The sequence below is a fragment of the Lathyrus oleraceus genome, chromosome 5 (genome assembly GCF_024323335.1).
Source record: "Lathyrus oleraceus cultivar Zhongwan6 chromosome 5, CAAS_Psat_ZW6_1.0, whole genome shotgun sequence".
In the NCBI taxonomy this organism is placed as follows: Eukaryota; Viridiplantae; Streptophyta; class Magnoliopsida; order Fabales; family Fabaceae; genus Lathyrus; species Lathyrus oleraceus.
Window position 1 is genome coordinate 579491618 of NC_066583.1, and position 16359 is coordinate 579507976.

Below are 16359 nucleotides of genomic sequence, written 5' to 3' on the forward strand. Positions count from 1 at the left end.
AAACCCTAGTTTCTACTAGGTGCAAGAACAAAGCTATGAATTCAAGTCACATGTCTACTTGTGTTGAACCATGCATATGCAGATGAAATGAATGCTTATGATGATATGTAAATTATTAGGTTTAGTGACCTAGCTGAACATTGTGAAGGGTAGGGTGAATTTTGGGGTATGACAACAAGAATCAGCTAGAGTCATGCTTCATGCCAAGAATCTACCCTACCATTTTTGGAATGAGGCAATGAATATTGCTTTCTATATTTATAATAGAGTCACTTTAAGAACTGGTACCTCAGATACAGTTTATGAACTATGGAAAGGAAGGAAGCCCATTGGCAAATACTTTCATGTATTTAGAAGCAAATGCTACATTCTGGATGACGGTGAACAAAGAAGACATATGGATCCCAAGAGTGATAAATGAATATTTCCGGGATACTCTACAAACAACAGAGCTTATAGAGTTTTTAATTCCAGAACCAAAGTCATGATGGAATCCATCAATGTTGTAGTGGATGATAATATCTCAAAAAAAGGGACTGATGTTGAGGAAGATGTTGGAACATCATATCAGCAGATTGACACATCTGAGAATGAGGAATTTATTGAGTCAGACAGTGAATCAGGAGGCATTGAACCATACAACCACCAAGTCAACAAAGGTCCCTCAATCAGAATTCAGAAAGATCATCCAACAAATCTCATTATTGGAAACCTTAATGAAGGGGTCACCACTAGATCTAGAGATGTGATTTCAAATGCTTGCTCTATCTCTAAGTTTGAACCTAAAATTGTGAAGAAAGCCTTGACTGATGAATTTTGGATCAACGCTATGCAAGAAGAATTAGGTCAGTTTATAAGAAATGAGGTATGTGACTTAGTTCCTAGGCCTAAAGGAATGAATGTTATTGGCACAAAATGGATCTACAAGAACAAATCTGATGAAAAAGAGATTGTAACTAGAAACAAGGCCATACTTGTTGCTCAAGGATACACTCAAATTGAAGGGGTTGATTTTGATGAGACCTTTGACCATGTTTCTCTCCTTGAGTCAATAAGAATACTATTATGAGTGGTTTGTTTACTTAAGTTCAAGCTATTTCAAATGGATGTGAAAAGTGTCTTCTTAAATGGGTACTTGAATGAAGAAGTCTATGTTGAACAACCCAGGGGGTTCATAGATCCCAACTTTCCAGGTCATGTTTACAAACTGAGGAAAGATCTCTATGGATTAAAGCAAGCACCTAGGTCCTGGTATGAAAGGCTCATTGAGTATCTTGTTAACAATTGATACAGGAAAGGAGGAACAAACAAAAAAGTTCAAGCTATTGAATCCTCCAGCACACCCTCCAAATCTATCAGGAAAAGAGCTAGTGTTGGTCCTACAAAAGGATGGAGCAAGGTTTTTACTCCTGTGTCTAAGAATAAATCCCTGAAGAGGAAGGAAGTTCCTTCTGAGTCTAGTGAATCTGACCATGATTTCGAACACAATGTTCAGGACATCATCTCCACTTCCAGAAAGCAAGCCTTTGGGAAGAAGATTCCGGCTAATATCCCTGATGTTCCAATTGACAACATTTCCTTTCACTTTGTGGAGAATGTTGAAAAATGGAAATTTGCTTATCAAAGAAGATTAGTTATGGAAAGGGAAATGGAGAAATATTCTTTTGAATGTAAAGACGTGATGAGTCTGATTCAAGAAGCTGGATTAATGAAAACTGTAAATAGTTTTGGAAAGTGCTATGAAATGCTTGTCGAAGAATCTATTATGAACATCTATAAGGAATATGAAAAAAGGAGGAGCAAGGAGTTTTAAAAAGTGTATATCAGAGGAAAACGTGTTAATTTTTCTCCTGAAATAATCAATAGGTTCTTGGGCAGAAATGAAGAAGAACAAGCTGAAATAGAAGTCTCTGACAATGTCATATGCAGAGAGATTATTGCTAAACAAGTGAAGGAATGGCCAAGGAAAGGGAAACTGTCTGCAAGTACCTTGAGTGTGAAATATGTTGTTCTCCACAGAATTGGAGCTGCTAATTGGGTTCTAACCAATCACACTTCCAATATTGCTACAGGACTAGGTAAGTTTATTATTATATTGTTGGGACTAAGTCAAGTTTTGACTTTGGATCCTATGTCTTTGATCAAACTATGAAACATGCTGCCTTTTATGCTGTGAAGATGCCAATAACTTTTCCCTCCTTGATCTATGGTGTTATCCTGAGTCGACACCCAAGTATCTTAATCAACTCCGACAGTACCTGCAAAAGGGGCCCTCCTCTCTCATTACATTATAGGCTGTTCACTGGGAAACATGTCCCAGACATTGTCATGACATCTGGGCAGACACCTTTCAGGCCTACTAATAGAACATGCATCCTTGCTGAGCTAAAAGATACCTGCAAGACTTTGGATGAAACTATAAAAAGTTGTACTGAAAGGAAAATCAAGATTGAAATTTTGATAAAGGCCATGTATGAAGAAGAAGGAAGTTTGAAAGGTGATGAAACAAATGAATAAGAGGAAAATGAAGATGGGTCTGATGAAAGTGATGATGAAGATGCTACCAGCAGTGATGAAGACTAAAATTCCCTAGTTCATTTTTGTGTTGGTTAAATTTTTTTTTATGGGTTGTGCCCTGATTATTTTTGTTGCACTTTAGAAGTGCTATTGGTTATGTTTGGATTGTAAACTCTCTTGGTTGTGTTCTTTTAACTGTCCTGCTTTGGTAAGTTTTTGTTAACTTTATTGCTAAAAAGAGGGAGTAGTCATGTGGTAGTTATATAGTTATGTGGTGTTGCTGTTTGATGCTTGTTTTATTTTTAGTCGTTAGCCCTCTTGCTCTCTAAGGGGCAACATGTGCATGTATGGAGGGGGAGTAACTCTTGAGGCAACTCTGCCCCTGGTTCTGCTACTCAGGGGGAGCATATTTGTTTTTCTGTGTTTGTTTTTCGTGTGTTGTTACAAAGGAATTCAAGGGTTGCTGAGGTTAATGATGTCAGGAACAATGTTCAGACATCCGTCTAAAAGCAAAACAATGTTCTGACATCCTTGTGAGATAGTATGAGGCTTATTTTTCACTGCGCCTACCTCTGGTGTTCTTGTGAAAAAGGATTTCGAGTGTTTACTTGTTGGTTTAATTCTATGATTCTAACCCTCATTCCTGTTGGTCTATGCAAAGATTATTTTAACCAAAATTTGCCAAAGGGGGAGATTGTTAGGTCTGATATGTTGTGATTGGCTGCACTTTAGAAAAATAAGTATTATTGACAGATGTTGAACAAGATGTCCTGACATGTTGTTTCAACATTGCAGTGTGACCTAGCTTAAGTATTTTGTGAGATTTGGTTTCTTTAATGTTTTATCTGAAGAATCTCTGAAGATTTAGTTCACATATTATGTTGAGCATTTTATAAAAAGAAAAAGACTATTGTGTCTTGACTTATTTACGATGTCAAGATATTTTAGGAAACATCTGGATTAATTGAGATCAAATATGCAGAAGATTATGCAGAGATTTTGGATCTGCTGCAAATCAAGCCCGAAGCCCTTGTCTTTCCACTGCTATTTATAATGAGGTTCTAAACCTAAGAAGGCAACATAGAAGTGCATAATATTGTCCAAATTAGGGTTTCATGTTTGTGCTTTATGTGAGCCATTCGAGTATCTCTTTGGTACTTGAACTGGACCTGGTTTATTGAGTTGTAACTAACAATTCCTCAGAAGATTTTAAGCAAGAGTGTGTAAGACCCCAATTTTGACCCTAAGATCCCTCATGCAATCTCATCATATGCATTAGCATTGGGATCATACCTTGGCATCCTCCTTACCCCTCTTTCATTGGGTTTGAGTTGGGAGAGATCACCAAGAACCATGTGATTGTATCATACTTGTATATTATCATTTTACTAACCAAAATACCAAAAATATGTCTTTGTATTTGCCTAACTCTTTTGTAGGAAGGGCATGATTACCATTGATCTATCAAGTTCACATCTAGGACTTAAGACCCTCATGGCTAAGAGCACAACCAATGAATGATCCACAATGGCTCTAAGCATCATATATGAGTCTCAATGATCTTTGCGTGTTATTTTGATCAAGATTTGTTCAAGAGTTTGGAGTTGGTTTGCCTTGGAAACCCTAGTTCATCTGGGTATCTTGAGTAAATTCTTCAACAAGCTTCCTCCTCAATTGATCAAATTTCTCAAGGGACACTTCAAAGTTCATCATCTTATGCATATATTATCTACCATGAGCCTAAAAAGTCAAGAGAATTGCAAGTTATCAAGTTGCTTGATGGTGGTTGGCCAGATGAATTCATCTGATCAAAACTGGGTCCCCTTAGACTCTATCTCCTACATTTTTCACCATATTAAAATGATTCTAAGATAAAAGTTACTCTAAATGATATTCCAAACAACTTTAATGTTGGAGTCTAAAGCTAATTTTGCTTGGAAAGGCATCTTCCATGTTGAAACATTATAGGTCATTTTGTCTAAACCCTTTTGAAAGTCAACTTCCCAAGGCCATAACTTGATCAATTTGTATGAGATGAAAGATTTCCAAGTTTCACAATAAAATTCAAGATTTCTACTTAAAATTTTATGTTTGGAGTGAAAGCTAAATCAACTTTTATGAGCATGTGATATGAGGATACATTATAGGTCATTTTGGACCAATACCATTAAACAAGTGATTTTCCTCAACTTTAAAAATGCATAACTCTCTCATTCCAAATCCAAATGATGTCAAATTGGTAACCATATTGAAGGTATTTGAAATAGATACAACTTTGATGAAGACACGTTTCTCATTTGGAGCTCACATAAAAAGTTTAGTAAGGTGGAACATTGAGGTATTTGGTTTGACACTTAGAAATTTTTTCAACATGTTGAAATTTCCAAACTTTCACCTCAAAACTCACCTTGATACACGTTCCAAATGGAAAAGTGTTCAACATAAGAGTTGTTCCTCTTGATCTAAGCTTTCCAAAGAGTCCTATTTCATTCATTTCGGACAAGGTTTTCCAGGGTTGCGCATGGTTTTCATAGGCCTACATCAAGTGGAAAAATCAAAAGTGCAAATGACCATTTCACATTGCATTGCCATTCAAGCTTCATTTCAATCTCATTTCAGATGCATTTGAACCTAATTGGATTGCTTCATGGGCCTGTACACGCCCATGCAAGCATGTGCATGACATTGCCAAATTTGGAAGAAACTTGAAGTGTGTAAATAACATTCGCAATTGCTATAAATACAAGCCCCCTGAGCTCATTTGAGAAAATCCTCACGCGCCAGCTTTTCTCCCTCTCTTTAAACCCTCACTATCCAAAGGAAAACCTGAGAATTTTCATTCTGAAAATTGAGTTTGAATCTCACTGTTTGGAGATTCAAAAACTCCAAGATCCAAAGCTTTGTTCCATTTCCAAACCACTTATGCAAGCTCCCTGAGCGTGATCAAGCAAGGATTGAAGCAAGTAAGATCAAGTTCTGCACAACATTGAAGGTATTTTCCAGAAATTTTCTTCTCTTCGATTCTCACTCAATTCTCATCAATTCTCTTCGATTCTGCACAACATTGTAGGCAAGAAGATTGAGTTGCTTTGAGGTCAAATCGAAGCAACTCAATTGACACACCTCAAAATTCAACTCCTCATATATTTATATATATATATGTGGAGTTAGTTAAAATTGAGGTCAGATTCGTGCTCTACGCCATTTTTTCTTTCAGATCATGTCCTTCTTTTTCATTTATGTGATGGTGATGACTGAACCAGTCTGGCGAGGCTCGCCTGAGAAGGTGACCAAAGGTTTAGCGCCGGTGATGTGCTGGATAGGTTCGTAGCCATTGATCTTGTTCAAAATGTTTTAATCCCACGCGTTGCTTGTAATTACCACTTGTGTTACGCGTTGACTAGTGACTATGGTGGAAAGCGCGCTGATGACCACTTGATCTACCACCTCAATTAATGAGGGAGATCAAGTGGTCCACGTTTTTTCTGAATATTTGGATTTCATTTTATTTGTTTTATTTTCATTAATTCATATTAATTTTAATATTGATTCAAAAAATATGAGAGTTTCACCAAAAAAATTTAAATAAAATCCTCTTTCATATTTTGAATTAAAATTATTTTTTGGATCATTATTAATATTTTCATGATTTAATTGATTTTGTGAATATTTTTAATTGTTTAAAAATACTTTTAAGTCTATAAAAATTCTGAATTTTTTTCTCCAAGGTCCTTTGACCTTGTTTGACCTATGATAAATCTCATGGCCATTTCTTTGATATTTTGATGAGGTTTTAGGAATTTGACAAACCATATTTAATTTAATGCATTATTTTTTAGTATTTTTAAATTGAATAAATGCCAAATAATTGTGTTGAGCCATTTTGATTGTTTGTATGAGTTTGATTTGTGTTGTTGGGTCTTGGTCAAAGTTGATTTGACTTTGCTAGGTTAAGATCATTGGATTTAGGGGATTGATGAAATGTACGTTCCATCTCCCAAAATGAATTAATGAGCTTAATTTAGTAAAAGTCCTTCTTTGTCAAATTTGAGTTTTATCCATTTCCCCTCCCTTTTCATCTTACTCCCCTTCTTTATGCATTCATGTCATGGTCCTATGATATCTCAATGTCCTAAGGCTAGTTGATTGAAAATCAACATAAGTATGGATGAGATTAGGCCACCTCTTTTGCATATTCTTTTTGTGTGTGGTATGTTTCATGAGCATAGTCCATTATACTATGTCTCTAACATGCATTAACACCAAAATTCTATTGTCCGACCTTAAATAGTTGTGACTTCCACATAAGTCCAATTACGATTGCTTAACATAACGCTAAATTTTTGACACAAAAGGCATAGCATTATAATTAGTGAGATTATAAGTCTCCCCTCTTTCATGGTATTATGTGGAAACTTGGCATTTTTCCTTCCTTTGGAAGATGTCTTGGTTCAAGGATCCATGCTTGTGATAAGTGGGTTGAGTGTTCTCAAAAGAATGACTTAAAAGAAAAGGCAAAAGCAATACTAACTTCTAATTCATTAACAACTAACATTTACTTTTAATTTATTTACTTTAATGCACTTTATTTTTAAGCCTTATTCATTTGTCATTATTCATACCATTCTAATTGTTTATGTTAATGTCATTTTCACTTTGTCCATTTGGACCATATTTTGTGATATATTTTGCTTGTGTATATTTTGTTTGTTTGTGTGGTCTTTGACCATTAATGTACATAATAAGAACAAAAAACCCTAAAAAACATCTTGTGTGGACTGTTGGTTTGATCTGAGACAATTGGACTTAGAATTTAGGCAACACTCCCTATGCAAAGGACTTGGCAATGCCAAATTTCATGTAACCAAGTGCTTGTAATCTGAAACTTCATTTGATACATCATTGAAGATCCATTTGAGCTCATCTACAATAGGATCATTATGAAGCTGTTATTTTGAACCTGTGACTTATGGCATTATGGAATTCATCTGTTACATGGGCAAATTTGAAGAAGATCATGGAATGGCTAAGCTTGGATCTGGCTATCTTTATTTGATGCCTTGCTCTTCAAGTTAATATTGTGTGTCTTGTTTGTTGCTTGATTCTAATGTCCAAGGGAATTTGGCTTTCTATATGACATTCTTGTCTATTGGATTGTAGCCCATTGGTCAGATCTTTTCAACACTTAACTTTTAAATTTATGCTTAGGATTAGTCTCTTCATCTCTTCCCCATCTCTTTAATTTCAAAATCTCTCCCTCCTTTTAAAAACTTCTTTGTTTGTACTTATTTTTTTAGAACTTAGACCATTTTGCAAACTAGAAACTTTGGCCTTATGCCATTGCATTTTAAACTTCTTTTCTTAAATCGAACTTGTAAATAAACTTAATTATACTTGACTTAAATTTTTTAAAAGACAAAAAGAACTAATTCATTCAAACCATTTTCTAGTCCTTTGTGCCTTTCAAACCTAATTTTTGTTAAAAGCAATGCATTCACTTTGAAATTTGTATCACGAACTACGAGGTTTTGATCCCTCATTTTTATGTTGGTACGTAGGCACAAGTCCGAAGATCTTGTCAAACACAATAATAATTAATGAATTCTTTTCTCATCCCCCAATTCTATTTGCTTGTAAACATCATTTGTACAAAATACATATGCACACAAGAAATGGCTCCCTAGGAGTACCTAGGACACTTTGGGTGCTAACACATTCCCTCTGTGTAACCAACCCCCTTACATGTAATCTCTGGAATTTTATTAGTTTTGATTTGAAAACTTCTTATTTTTTGGGTTTTGTTCTACTTTTCCCCTTTTCCCTTGGAAATAATAAAAGCGCGGTGACGACTCTTGTTATTTGATGTCTTGCTTATCCATAACTTGATGATCATGAATTTATCGCTACATAGTGGATTGTGTTTCTCAGTTGTAAGTTATTGTAAGGTTGAAGGGAAGTGAGATGGGTCTCATATCTAGAAGTGTCTTAGATAGAAACATCCACAGTTAGAGATTAAGTGAGAAGTCTGTAAAACCTGAGGTTGTTTAGGACTTCAAACTAATTATGTGATAGTGGATTTCTTTCCTGGCTTGGTAGCCCCTAGATGTAGGCGACGTTGCACCAAACTAGGTTAACAACTAATTGTGTTATTCACTATCGTACTATTATTTAAATCCTATTATTTTTTGTGGTGTGATAATATGTTGCCCCTGATGTCGTGACATCATGTACGACATCTGGGATCTGCTTACCAAAATTTCAGTAGGTAACGATTCTCTCCCTTCCATTACTAATGTTATTTTAGTTGAAGAATTAACGCATAAACTTTTGTCCATAAGTCAACTAAGTGACAAAAACTATGAAATTAGTTTCAATTAAAAGTCCTGTAAAGTTGTTAGTAAAAAGGATGGCTCAGTTCTTTTCAATGGAAAGAGGAAGAACACCATTTATAAGATAAGACTTTTTGATTTGAAAAATAAAAACATAAAATGTCTTATGCCTGTAAATGAAGAGCAACGGACGTGGCATAGACAATTGGGCCATGTTAGCATGAGGAGGATTTCTCATCTAAACAAGGTTAATCTAGTCAGAGGCCTTCCAAATATGAAGTTTGCTTCAGATGCTCTTTGTGAAGCATGTTAGAAAGACAATTTTTCTAAAACTTATTTCAAAGCTAAAAATGTTGTTTCAACTTCCAGACCATTGGAACTTCACATTGACTAGGCAATTTGCAGTTAACCAGGCATATATGTTATGAACTCGGTTCAAGTGAACCAAGTGTGTATTAAGCTAGGCGTATATAAGCTCTAAATCAGGTGTATACAAGTTTTGATATCAACCAAGCATGCATACAACCGGGCATATGAAAGCTCTGAAAAATATGCTCTATGACGAGGCTGATGACCATACTTTCTGACACTCAAACAAAGTCGTTTCTGAAATGAAATACTTTTGTACCCAAACTTTTGCATTCTGGGAAGTTACTACTTTCATAGTCACCAAGCTTCTGGCTTATGGAAAGTTATTTCTTTCATACTGATTGAGATTTTTATATGTGTTATGATTATTTTAAGTCTTAAATTTAGGGGGAGCTTGCAAACCTAACTCTGATATTCTAAGATGAAAAATAATTCTTAACAGTATAAAATTCAAGGGGAGTTTACAAACTCACTCTGATATTTTTATGTAATAAAAGTTGTTCGTCAAAATACAGGATTTTGTCATCATCAAAAAGGGGGAGATGTTTCTTTCCACCTTCACATTTTAGTGCATTCATTTTAATTTTTTGAGCATTTTAGCACCCAAAATTTATTCATTATGAGTCCTTTTGTTTTTATTTCTTTGTCAAAATGTTCGTATAATTAAATAAAATTTTCTAATTTTTCGTTTCAATTTAATTTTGATTATTTAGGATGATTTGATTTGATTTGGTTTAGTTTGTTTCTAACTTTTTTTTCTTCTCTAAATTAAACACCAAGGCCATTTGTGGACTTTCAAAAATTTCAAAACCCTAGTTCACCATATATATTTATGTGCTGCTAAAGGAGAGTGAGGAGATATAGAGAAGCAAATGTGGAGCCATCTAGAAATCACCACGTGGTTTGTTTCCAAATTTCAGGAAAGAAAGGGGAGACCTCTCACGCATCGCCAACTATTGGTTTTTGTTTTGTCTTTTTCAAATTGTTTCTTGGTTGTACAATTAATAGAGGTGCGTGGAGGGGCACATAAAAAAGACGGTTTAGATTGAATAGCATCATCACCTATCTCTTATTCTCAAAAACAAAAAGACTCCCTCTGCTATCTTCCTCTCTCGCCCAACTTTGTCACCTTAACCTCCCCACATATTCTCAACATAAACTAATATATCCTTTCTTCTCCCTCCGTCGTGCCTTTACCAGTTACGACACCACCAACCGAACCTCACATCTTCCACGTATCATCTCAGCAACACCTCACCGCCTCAATTTTTTTTCTGTTAATCATCACTATTTCATCACCAAAGTTTTATTCCACCTTAAACTCTTCAAGACTCACCTTGAAACCCTTTCCAAATAAATCTCTAGCAATCCCTCACAGTCGTACCACCTTACTTCGACAAACAACCAAGCCTCCAAAAAACTATCCGTTCAGCCACCCTAAACCCACCATAATCTCAACCCACCACCGGGAAAAAAAATACCTTTAAAACCACCATAACAAGCTGCTACAAACTAACTTCAAAACCACCCACAAACTAAACCTCTTAGTTAGCTCCATTTCCGAACACCACCCCGAAACCTCCGTCTTCCAACGCTGGCAGAACTATTGCGATCAACACCTCCACCATAACTCAGCCTTGCTCAACTCAACTCTATACCACAACCGAGCAACAACCGCCACAAAACTGCTCTTTTTTCGGTAGTCTTTTTGTTTCCTTCTTTGATTTTTGGAAACGTTTCCTTGTTTTCATTCTTCTGTTTATTTTTTATTTCTCCTGTTTGCCTTTACTCTTAATATATATATATATATATATATATATATATATATATATATATATATATATATATATATATATATATATATATATATATATATATATATATATATATATATATATATATATATATATATGAGTGGAGATAAACTTACTCCTAGAGTAAGTGTTTTTAACTTACTCCAAATCATAGCCTTTGAAGTGAATCTAATCTAATAGTAAATTAAATAAAAAAATTAATTTAACCATTAGATTAGATTCAATTCAAAGAATATGTTTTAGAGTAACTTGATCCCCAATATATATATATATATATATATATATATATATATATATATATATATATATATATATATATATATATATATATATATATATATATATATATATATATATATATATATATAGACACACACACCACACACATGTTTAGATGAATGCTTTTTTTCTTATTTTAAATTTTTCTAGCTATGTTTTGTGAAGAAAAGCTTCCAACATGTTTTGATGAATACAAGTTCAACAATGACATTATCAAAGAACGAGAAAGAAAAGATGTTGACGACTTGATCTCATGTGCAAGATTTGCTTAATCAAATTTAAAGGTATATGAAATTCTTGACATTTATAATCTTAGAGCTCAAACATCTTAAATCATGCATATGACATTAGACAAGTGCTTTCTGAACAAGTTTGGCTCATGGCCTTGGTTAAAATTATGAATGGTTACTTGTTTAGAAATTTTTCAATTAATGCAATCTATTGTTCTTTTACAACAATCAATTTTTTCTGTCCCTGCCAACCTTAAAATTGCATTTTCCAGGCATGACAATCAATTGTCATATTGGAACAATCGATTGCCACAAGGAAAATTTTCAAACGTTGCACTTCAAACAATCGATTGTAATTTTTTAGCAATAGATTGCACCTATATTAATTCTGAAAAATGCTTTGTTCATTTACAGTTTTTCATCATCCCTATTCATGGAAACTTTCATATCTTTTCACTAATGATTTTTCAAAGTTTCTTTAACCATTGCCATGATTTACGAATGGTTGTTTCATCCCTATAAATACAATTAGAATTTTCATTTTAATTTCACCTCTTTCAAACTCATCTTAAAATCTCTGCATAATTTTACAACAAAACTATCATACTTATATACTTTTTGAATTACATTTTTATGTCATATTCAACAAAGTAACATTGAGCACTTAGAGAGTATTTGTTCTTGAATCTTCATATTTGAAAGAGAAGAATACTTTAGCCATTTGATTAAGTCTTTTCCATTATACAAACTCTCTTATTATACAAATTATTGTTTTGTTACAAATTCCTAAGTATCAAAGATTGTTTGATATTAGGTGTGGTTGCTTATCATCCAAGATTGGTTAAGATAAGGTTACAAGAAAAGGGATGATTGTTTTATTTTCTTGTGGAACAAGTTTCAAGAGTATTGTTCTTGATAACTTGGTTAGAGTCTTGTTTAAGAATATCTAACTATAGTAAAATCTCTTACATGTTGTAAGAGGACTGGATGTACTCTCAGATTGTGAGGGGAATCAGGATAATTCCCTGTATTCTTTATTTTCCGCACTTTATCACTTTCATCAACTAACAAAACCATAAAAGAGAGAATTAATATTCACAAAAACTGGATAAATTTTTAAAGTCCTAATTCACCCATATCTTTGGCGTTCTCATAAGTTACAATTGGCATCGGAGCAGGTTATAGGTAACATGTCCCTAGAGATCTAGAATGGCTTCCACAAGTGCAAATCCTGTTTTCAAAGATGGTGGTAGTATCAATAAACCTCCACTATTTTATGGTGAATATTTTTACTTTTGGAAAATTCGCATGAATGCTCATTTGGAAGCACAAGGAATAGAAATATTGGATGATGTGGAGAATGATCCGTTTTTTCCTACAAGTGTTGTCAACGGGGTTAGGACACCAAAGATTAAGAGTTCATGGATGAAGATGATAAGAAAAAAGTCATTTACAATAAGAAAGCAATCAACATATTTCAAAATGAACTTAGCATTGATGGATTCTTTCGTATCTCTCAATGTACAACGACAAAGCAAATATGGGATACATTGGTAGAAACCCATGAAGGAACTGCTGAAGTGAAGAGATCTAGATTGAATACTGTAAGTCAAGAGTACGAGATATTCAGCATGCTGCCCGAATAATCTATCGCCGCGTTGCAAAAGAGGTTTGTACACTTGACAAATCACTAGATTACTCTCGGTATGGTTTTTACGGACAATGATTTTAATCTTAAAGTGCTTAGGTCTTTAACCAGGGAATGGAAACCAAAGGTGACGAGAATACCAGAAAACAAAATTCTTTTTACCATGACGTTAATATCCTTGTTTGGGAAACTTCAAGAGCATGAACTTGAACTTGGAAGACTTGAAAAGCATGAGAATCAAGAGAAGAAATCCAAAGGCATTACTTTGAAAGATGACACAAAAGAAGAGCAAGAAAATGATGCTTCGGAAGAAGATGAAAATTTCATGCTCCTTGTAAAAAGACTTGATAAGTTATTTGTTTGTAATGAAAAATCCTTGAATTATGCAAAAAGAACAAAATTTTTCAGAAAAAATGATTCTTCCACTTCAACACCAAATATCACTTGCTATGAATATGGAAAGCAAAGACACATAAAGATGAATTATCCAAAACTCACTAAGAAAAACGACTTCAAAAGTAGAAAAGAGTCAAAACTAAAAAGAGCATACATTGCATGGGAAGATAATGAAATAAGTTCATCATCTGACTCAAAAACTGAAGAATATGAAAATCTTGCTTTGATGGAATCACACTATTCCGATGATGAAGATGAAGAGGTTAGTAATGATTATTCCATTTATGATAATGATGCACAAGGTTCTATAGATGAATTTCTCAATGAATGCAAAATTTTGTATAACACGGTGTCAAAACAGAAGAAACAAATTTTATCTCTTGAAGAAAAGATTGACACCATCGAAAGTTATTTTGAAGTTGAAAAATAAAACTTTGTTAAAGAACAAAACATAATTTTGTATGCAAATAGTGTGAGTCACTTTATTTCCAAATTATCCAATTGAAAAAAGTTTTTGAAAGATATGAAAAAGGACATATTGGATTGGATGGTTTCCTTAGTCAACAAAGATATTTAAATGATAAAAGTGGACTTGGTTATTCTAAATTTAATAAACCAAGTTCTAGTAAAACCATCTTTGTTAAGGCTAGGGACCAATCCAATAAAGAAAAAGTGAACAAAACAAACAATGTTCATCATTATCCTAAAAGGAAAATATTTGTTAAGAAAAAATCTTATGTTCCTAGATATAGAAGTAATTTTGTTCCTATTTGTTTCTATTGTGGTATAATTGGTCACACACATAATGCTTGCTATGTAAGGAACTTTAGTGTGGCAAGTTGACATTATGTGTGGGTCAAGAAAGGAACTAACTATAAAGGACCCAAGACAATTTGGGTACCTAACAAAACCTAATTTGTTTTGTAGGTATGCTTGAAAACCGCTACAAATATATGGTATCTCGATAGTGGTTGTTCTAAGCATATGACGAGAGATATCAACAAAATTTCAAATCTAGTGCTTAAAGCAAAGGGATATGTCACTTATGGAGACAACAACAAAGGAAAAATTCTTGGCATAGGCAAAGTTGAAGCACCACCTTTCACATCCATTGAATATTTTATTTATGTTGAAAGACTAAAGCACAATCTTCTAAGTATAAGCCAACTTTATGACAAAGGCTTCAAAATCAAGTTCACTAAAGATGAATGTTTGACTGAAGATGAAGTCACTCATGAGGTAATACTCAAAGGTAAAATATTTAATAATATTTTTATGGTTTCCTTAGATTATTTATCTTTGAAAGTAAAATGTATCATGGTAAACAACAATGATTCGTGGCTATGGCATAAAAGAGTTGCACATATTCATATGGAACATTTAAACAAACTAGTCAAGCATGATCTTGTCACTTGTTTAGTCTATGAAGAACGAGAAGCTTCTGAGGTATTGTATATGCTTTAGTTATTTTTGATGATTTTTCTAGATATTCTTGGACATTATTTTTAGTGCATAAAAGTGATGCATTCATGGCGTTCAAGAAGTATGCAAAGCAAACTCAAAATGAAAAATCACTAAAAATTGTCACCATAAGAAACGATCATGGTGGAGAGTTCCAAAATGCACATTTTAAAGAGTTTTGTGAAGAACACGGGATCTTTCACAATTTTTCAGCACCAAGGAGTCCAAAACAAAATGGAGTGGTGGAGAGAAAATATTTTTGGGCGGATGCGGTAAGCACGTCATGCTATGTAAGTAATCAAATTATTATAAGACCAATTTTGGAAAAGAATCCATATGAACTCTTCAAGGGAAGAAAACTAAACATTACTCATTTTCACATATTTTGATGCAAGTGATTTTTCCTAAACAATGACAAAGACAATCTCGATATGTTTGACGAGAAGTCCGACGAAGGTATATTTCTTGGTTACTCTCTCACTAGTAAAGCATATAAAATTTATAATAAAAGAACTTTAATTATAGAAGAATCAATTCACATTTTCTTTTATGAATCTAACACCTCTAAGGAGGATATAGTTTTTTGTGATGATTATGATGATACTTTAGAAGTTCTTATGGAAGATGTTACCAAAGTTGACAAAGATGATCATTTGGAACGCAAAGAGGAATCAATCCAATAGGAGACAAATCAAAAGGATTTTCATCAAGAGTGGAGAACACATAGAAATCATCCCATTGACAAAGTTATTGGAGACATAAATCAAGGAGTATCTACTCGTTTAAATCTTAAAGATGCTTGTCTTAATATGACTTTTGTTTCTCAAATCAAACCTTCCAAAGTCAAAGATGCCTTAGATGACGACCAATGGATTATAGCCATGTAAGAGGAACTAAATCAATTTGAAAGAAATCAAGTTTGGGATTTAGTTCCTAGACCAAAAGGTAAACATATTATTGACACTAAATGGATTTCAAAAATAAGCTAGATGAAAATGGTATCACTGTAATGAAGAAGGGAAGATTAGTAGGCCAAGACTATAATGAAGAGGAAGGAATAGATTTTGAGGAAAAAATTTCCCATGTTGCTAGACTAGAAGCAATTAGATTATTGATAGAATATTTTTGTTCTTTGAATTTTTAGTTGTATCAAATGGACGTCAAAAGTGAATTCCTAAATGGATACATACTAGAAGAAGTTTATGTAAGTCAACCTCTAGGTTTTGAAGACTTCAAACATCCTGATCATGTGTACAAACTCAAAAAGGCTTTATATGGATTAAAGCAAGCACCAAGAGCTTGGTATGATAGATTAA

At 33.7% G+C, this 16359-nt stretch overlaps 1 protein-coding gene across 6 annotated transcripts; it reads left to right on the top strand.

Annotated features, from left to right (window-relative positions):
• The first annotated feature begins 10105 nt into the window (after window positions 1-10105).
• LOC127086620 (uncharacterized) lies at window positions 10106-14093 on the top strand. Of its 6 annotated transcripts, none has more exons than XM_051027405.1 (3): window positions 10106-10914; window positions 11459-11592; window positions 12717-14093. In XM_051027405.1, exon 3 carries the CDS (start codon window positions 13245-13247, stop codon window positions 14010-14012), a length of 768 nt encoding a protein of 255 aa, XP_050883362.1. In that variant the 5' UTR covers window positions 10106-10914; window positions 11459-11592; window positions 12717-13244; the 3' UTR covers window positions 14013-14093. The 6 variants fall into 6 exon arrangements, 3 of the variants coding, with proteins under 3 accessions (XP_050883362.1, XP_050883363.1, XP_050883364.1); XM_051027406.1 differs by having other exon boundaries at window positions 11474-11592; XM_051027407.1 differs by having other exon boundaries at window positions 11479-11592.
• Window positions 14094-16359: the final 2266 nt, after the last annotated feature.

What these genes read in the sequence shown, in the direction of transcription:
- LOC127086620 (XM_051027405.1), top strand. Translation starts at nt 13,245, where the DNA reads ATGGTTTTTACGGACAATGATTTTAATCTTAAAGTGCTTAGGTCTTTA.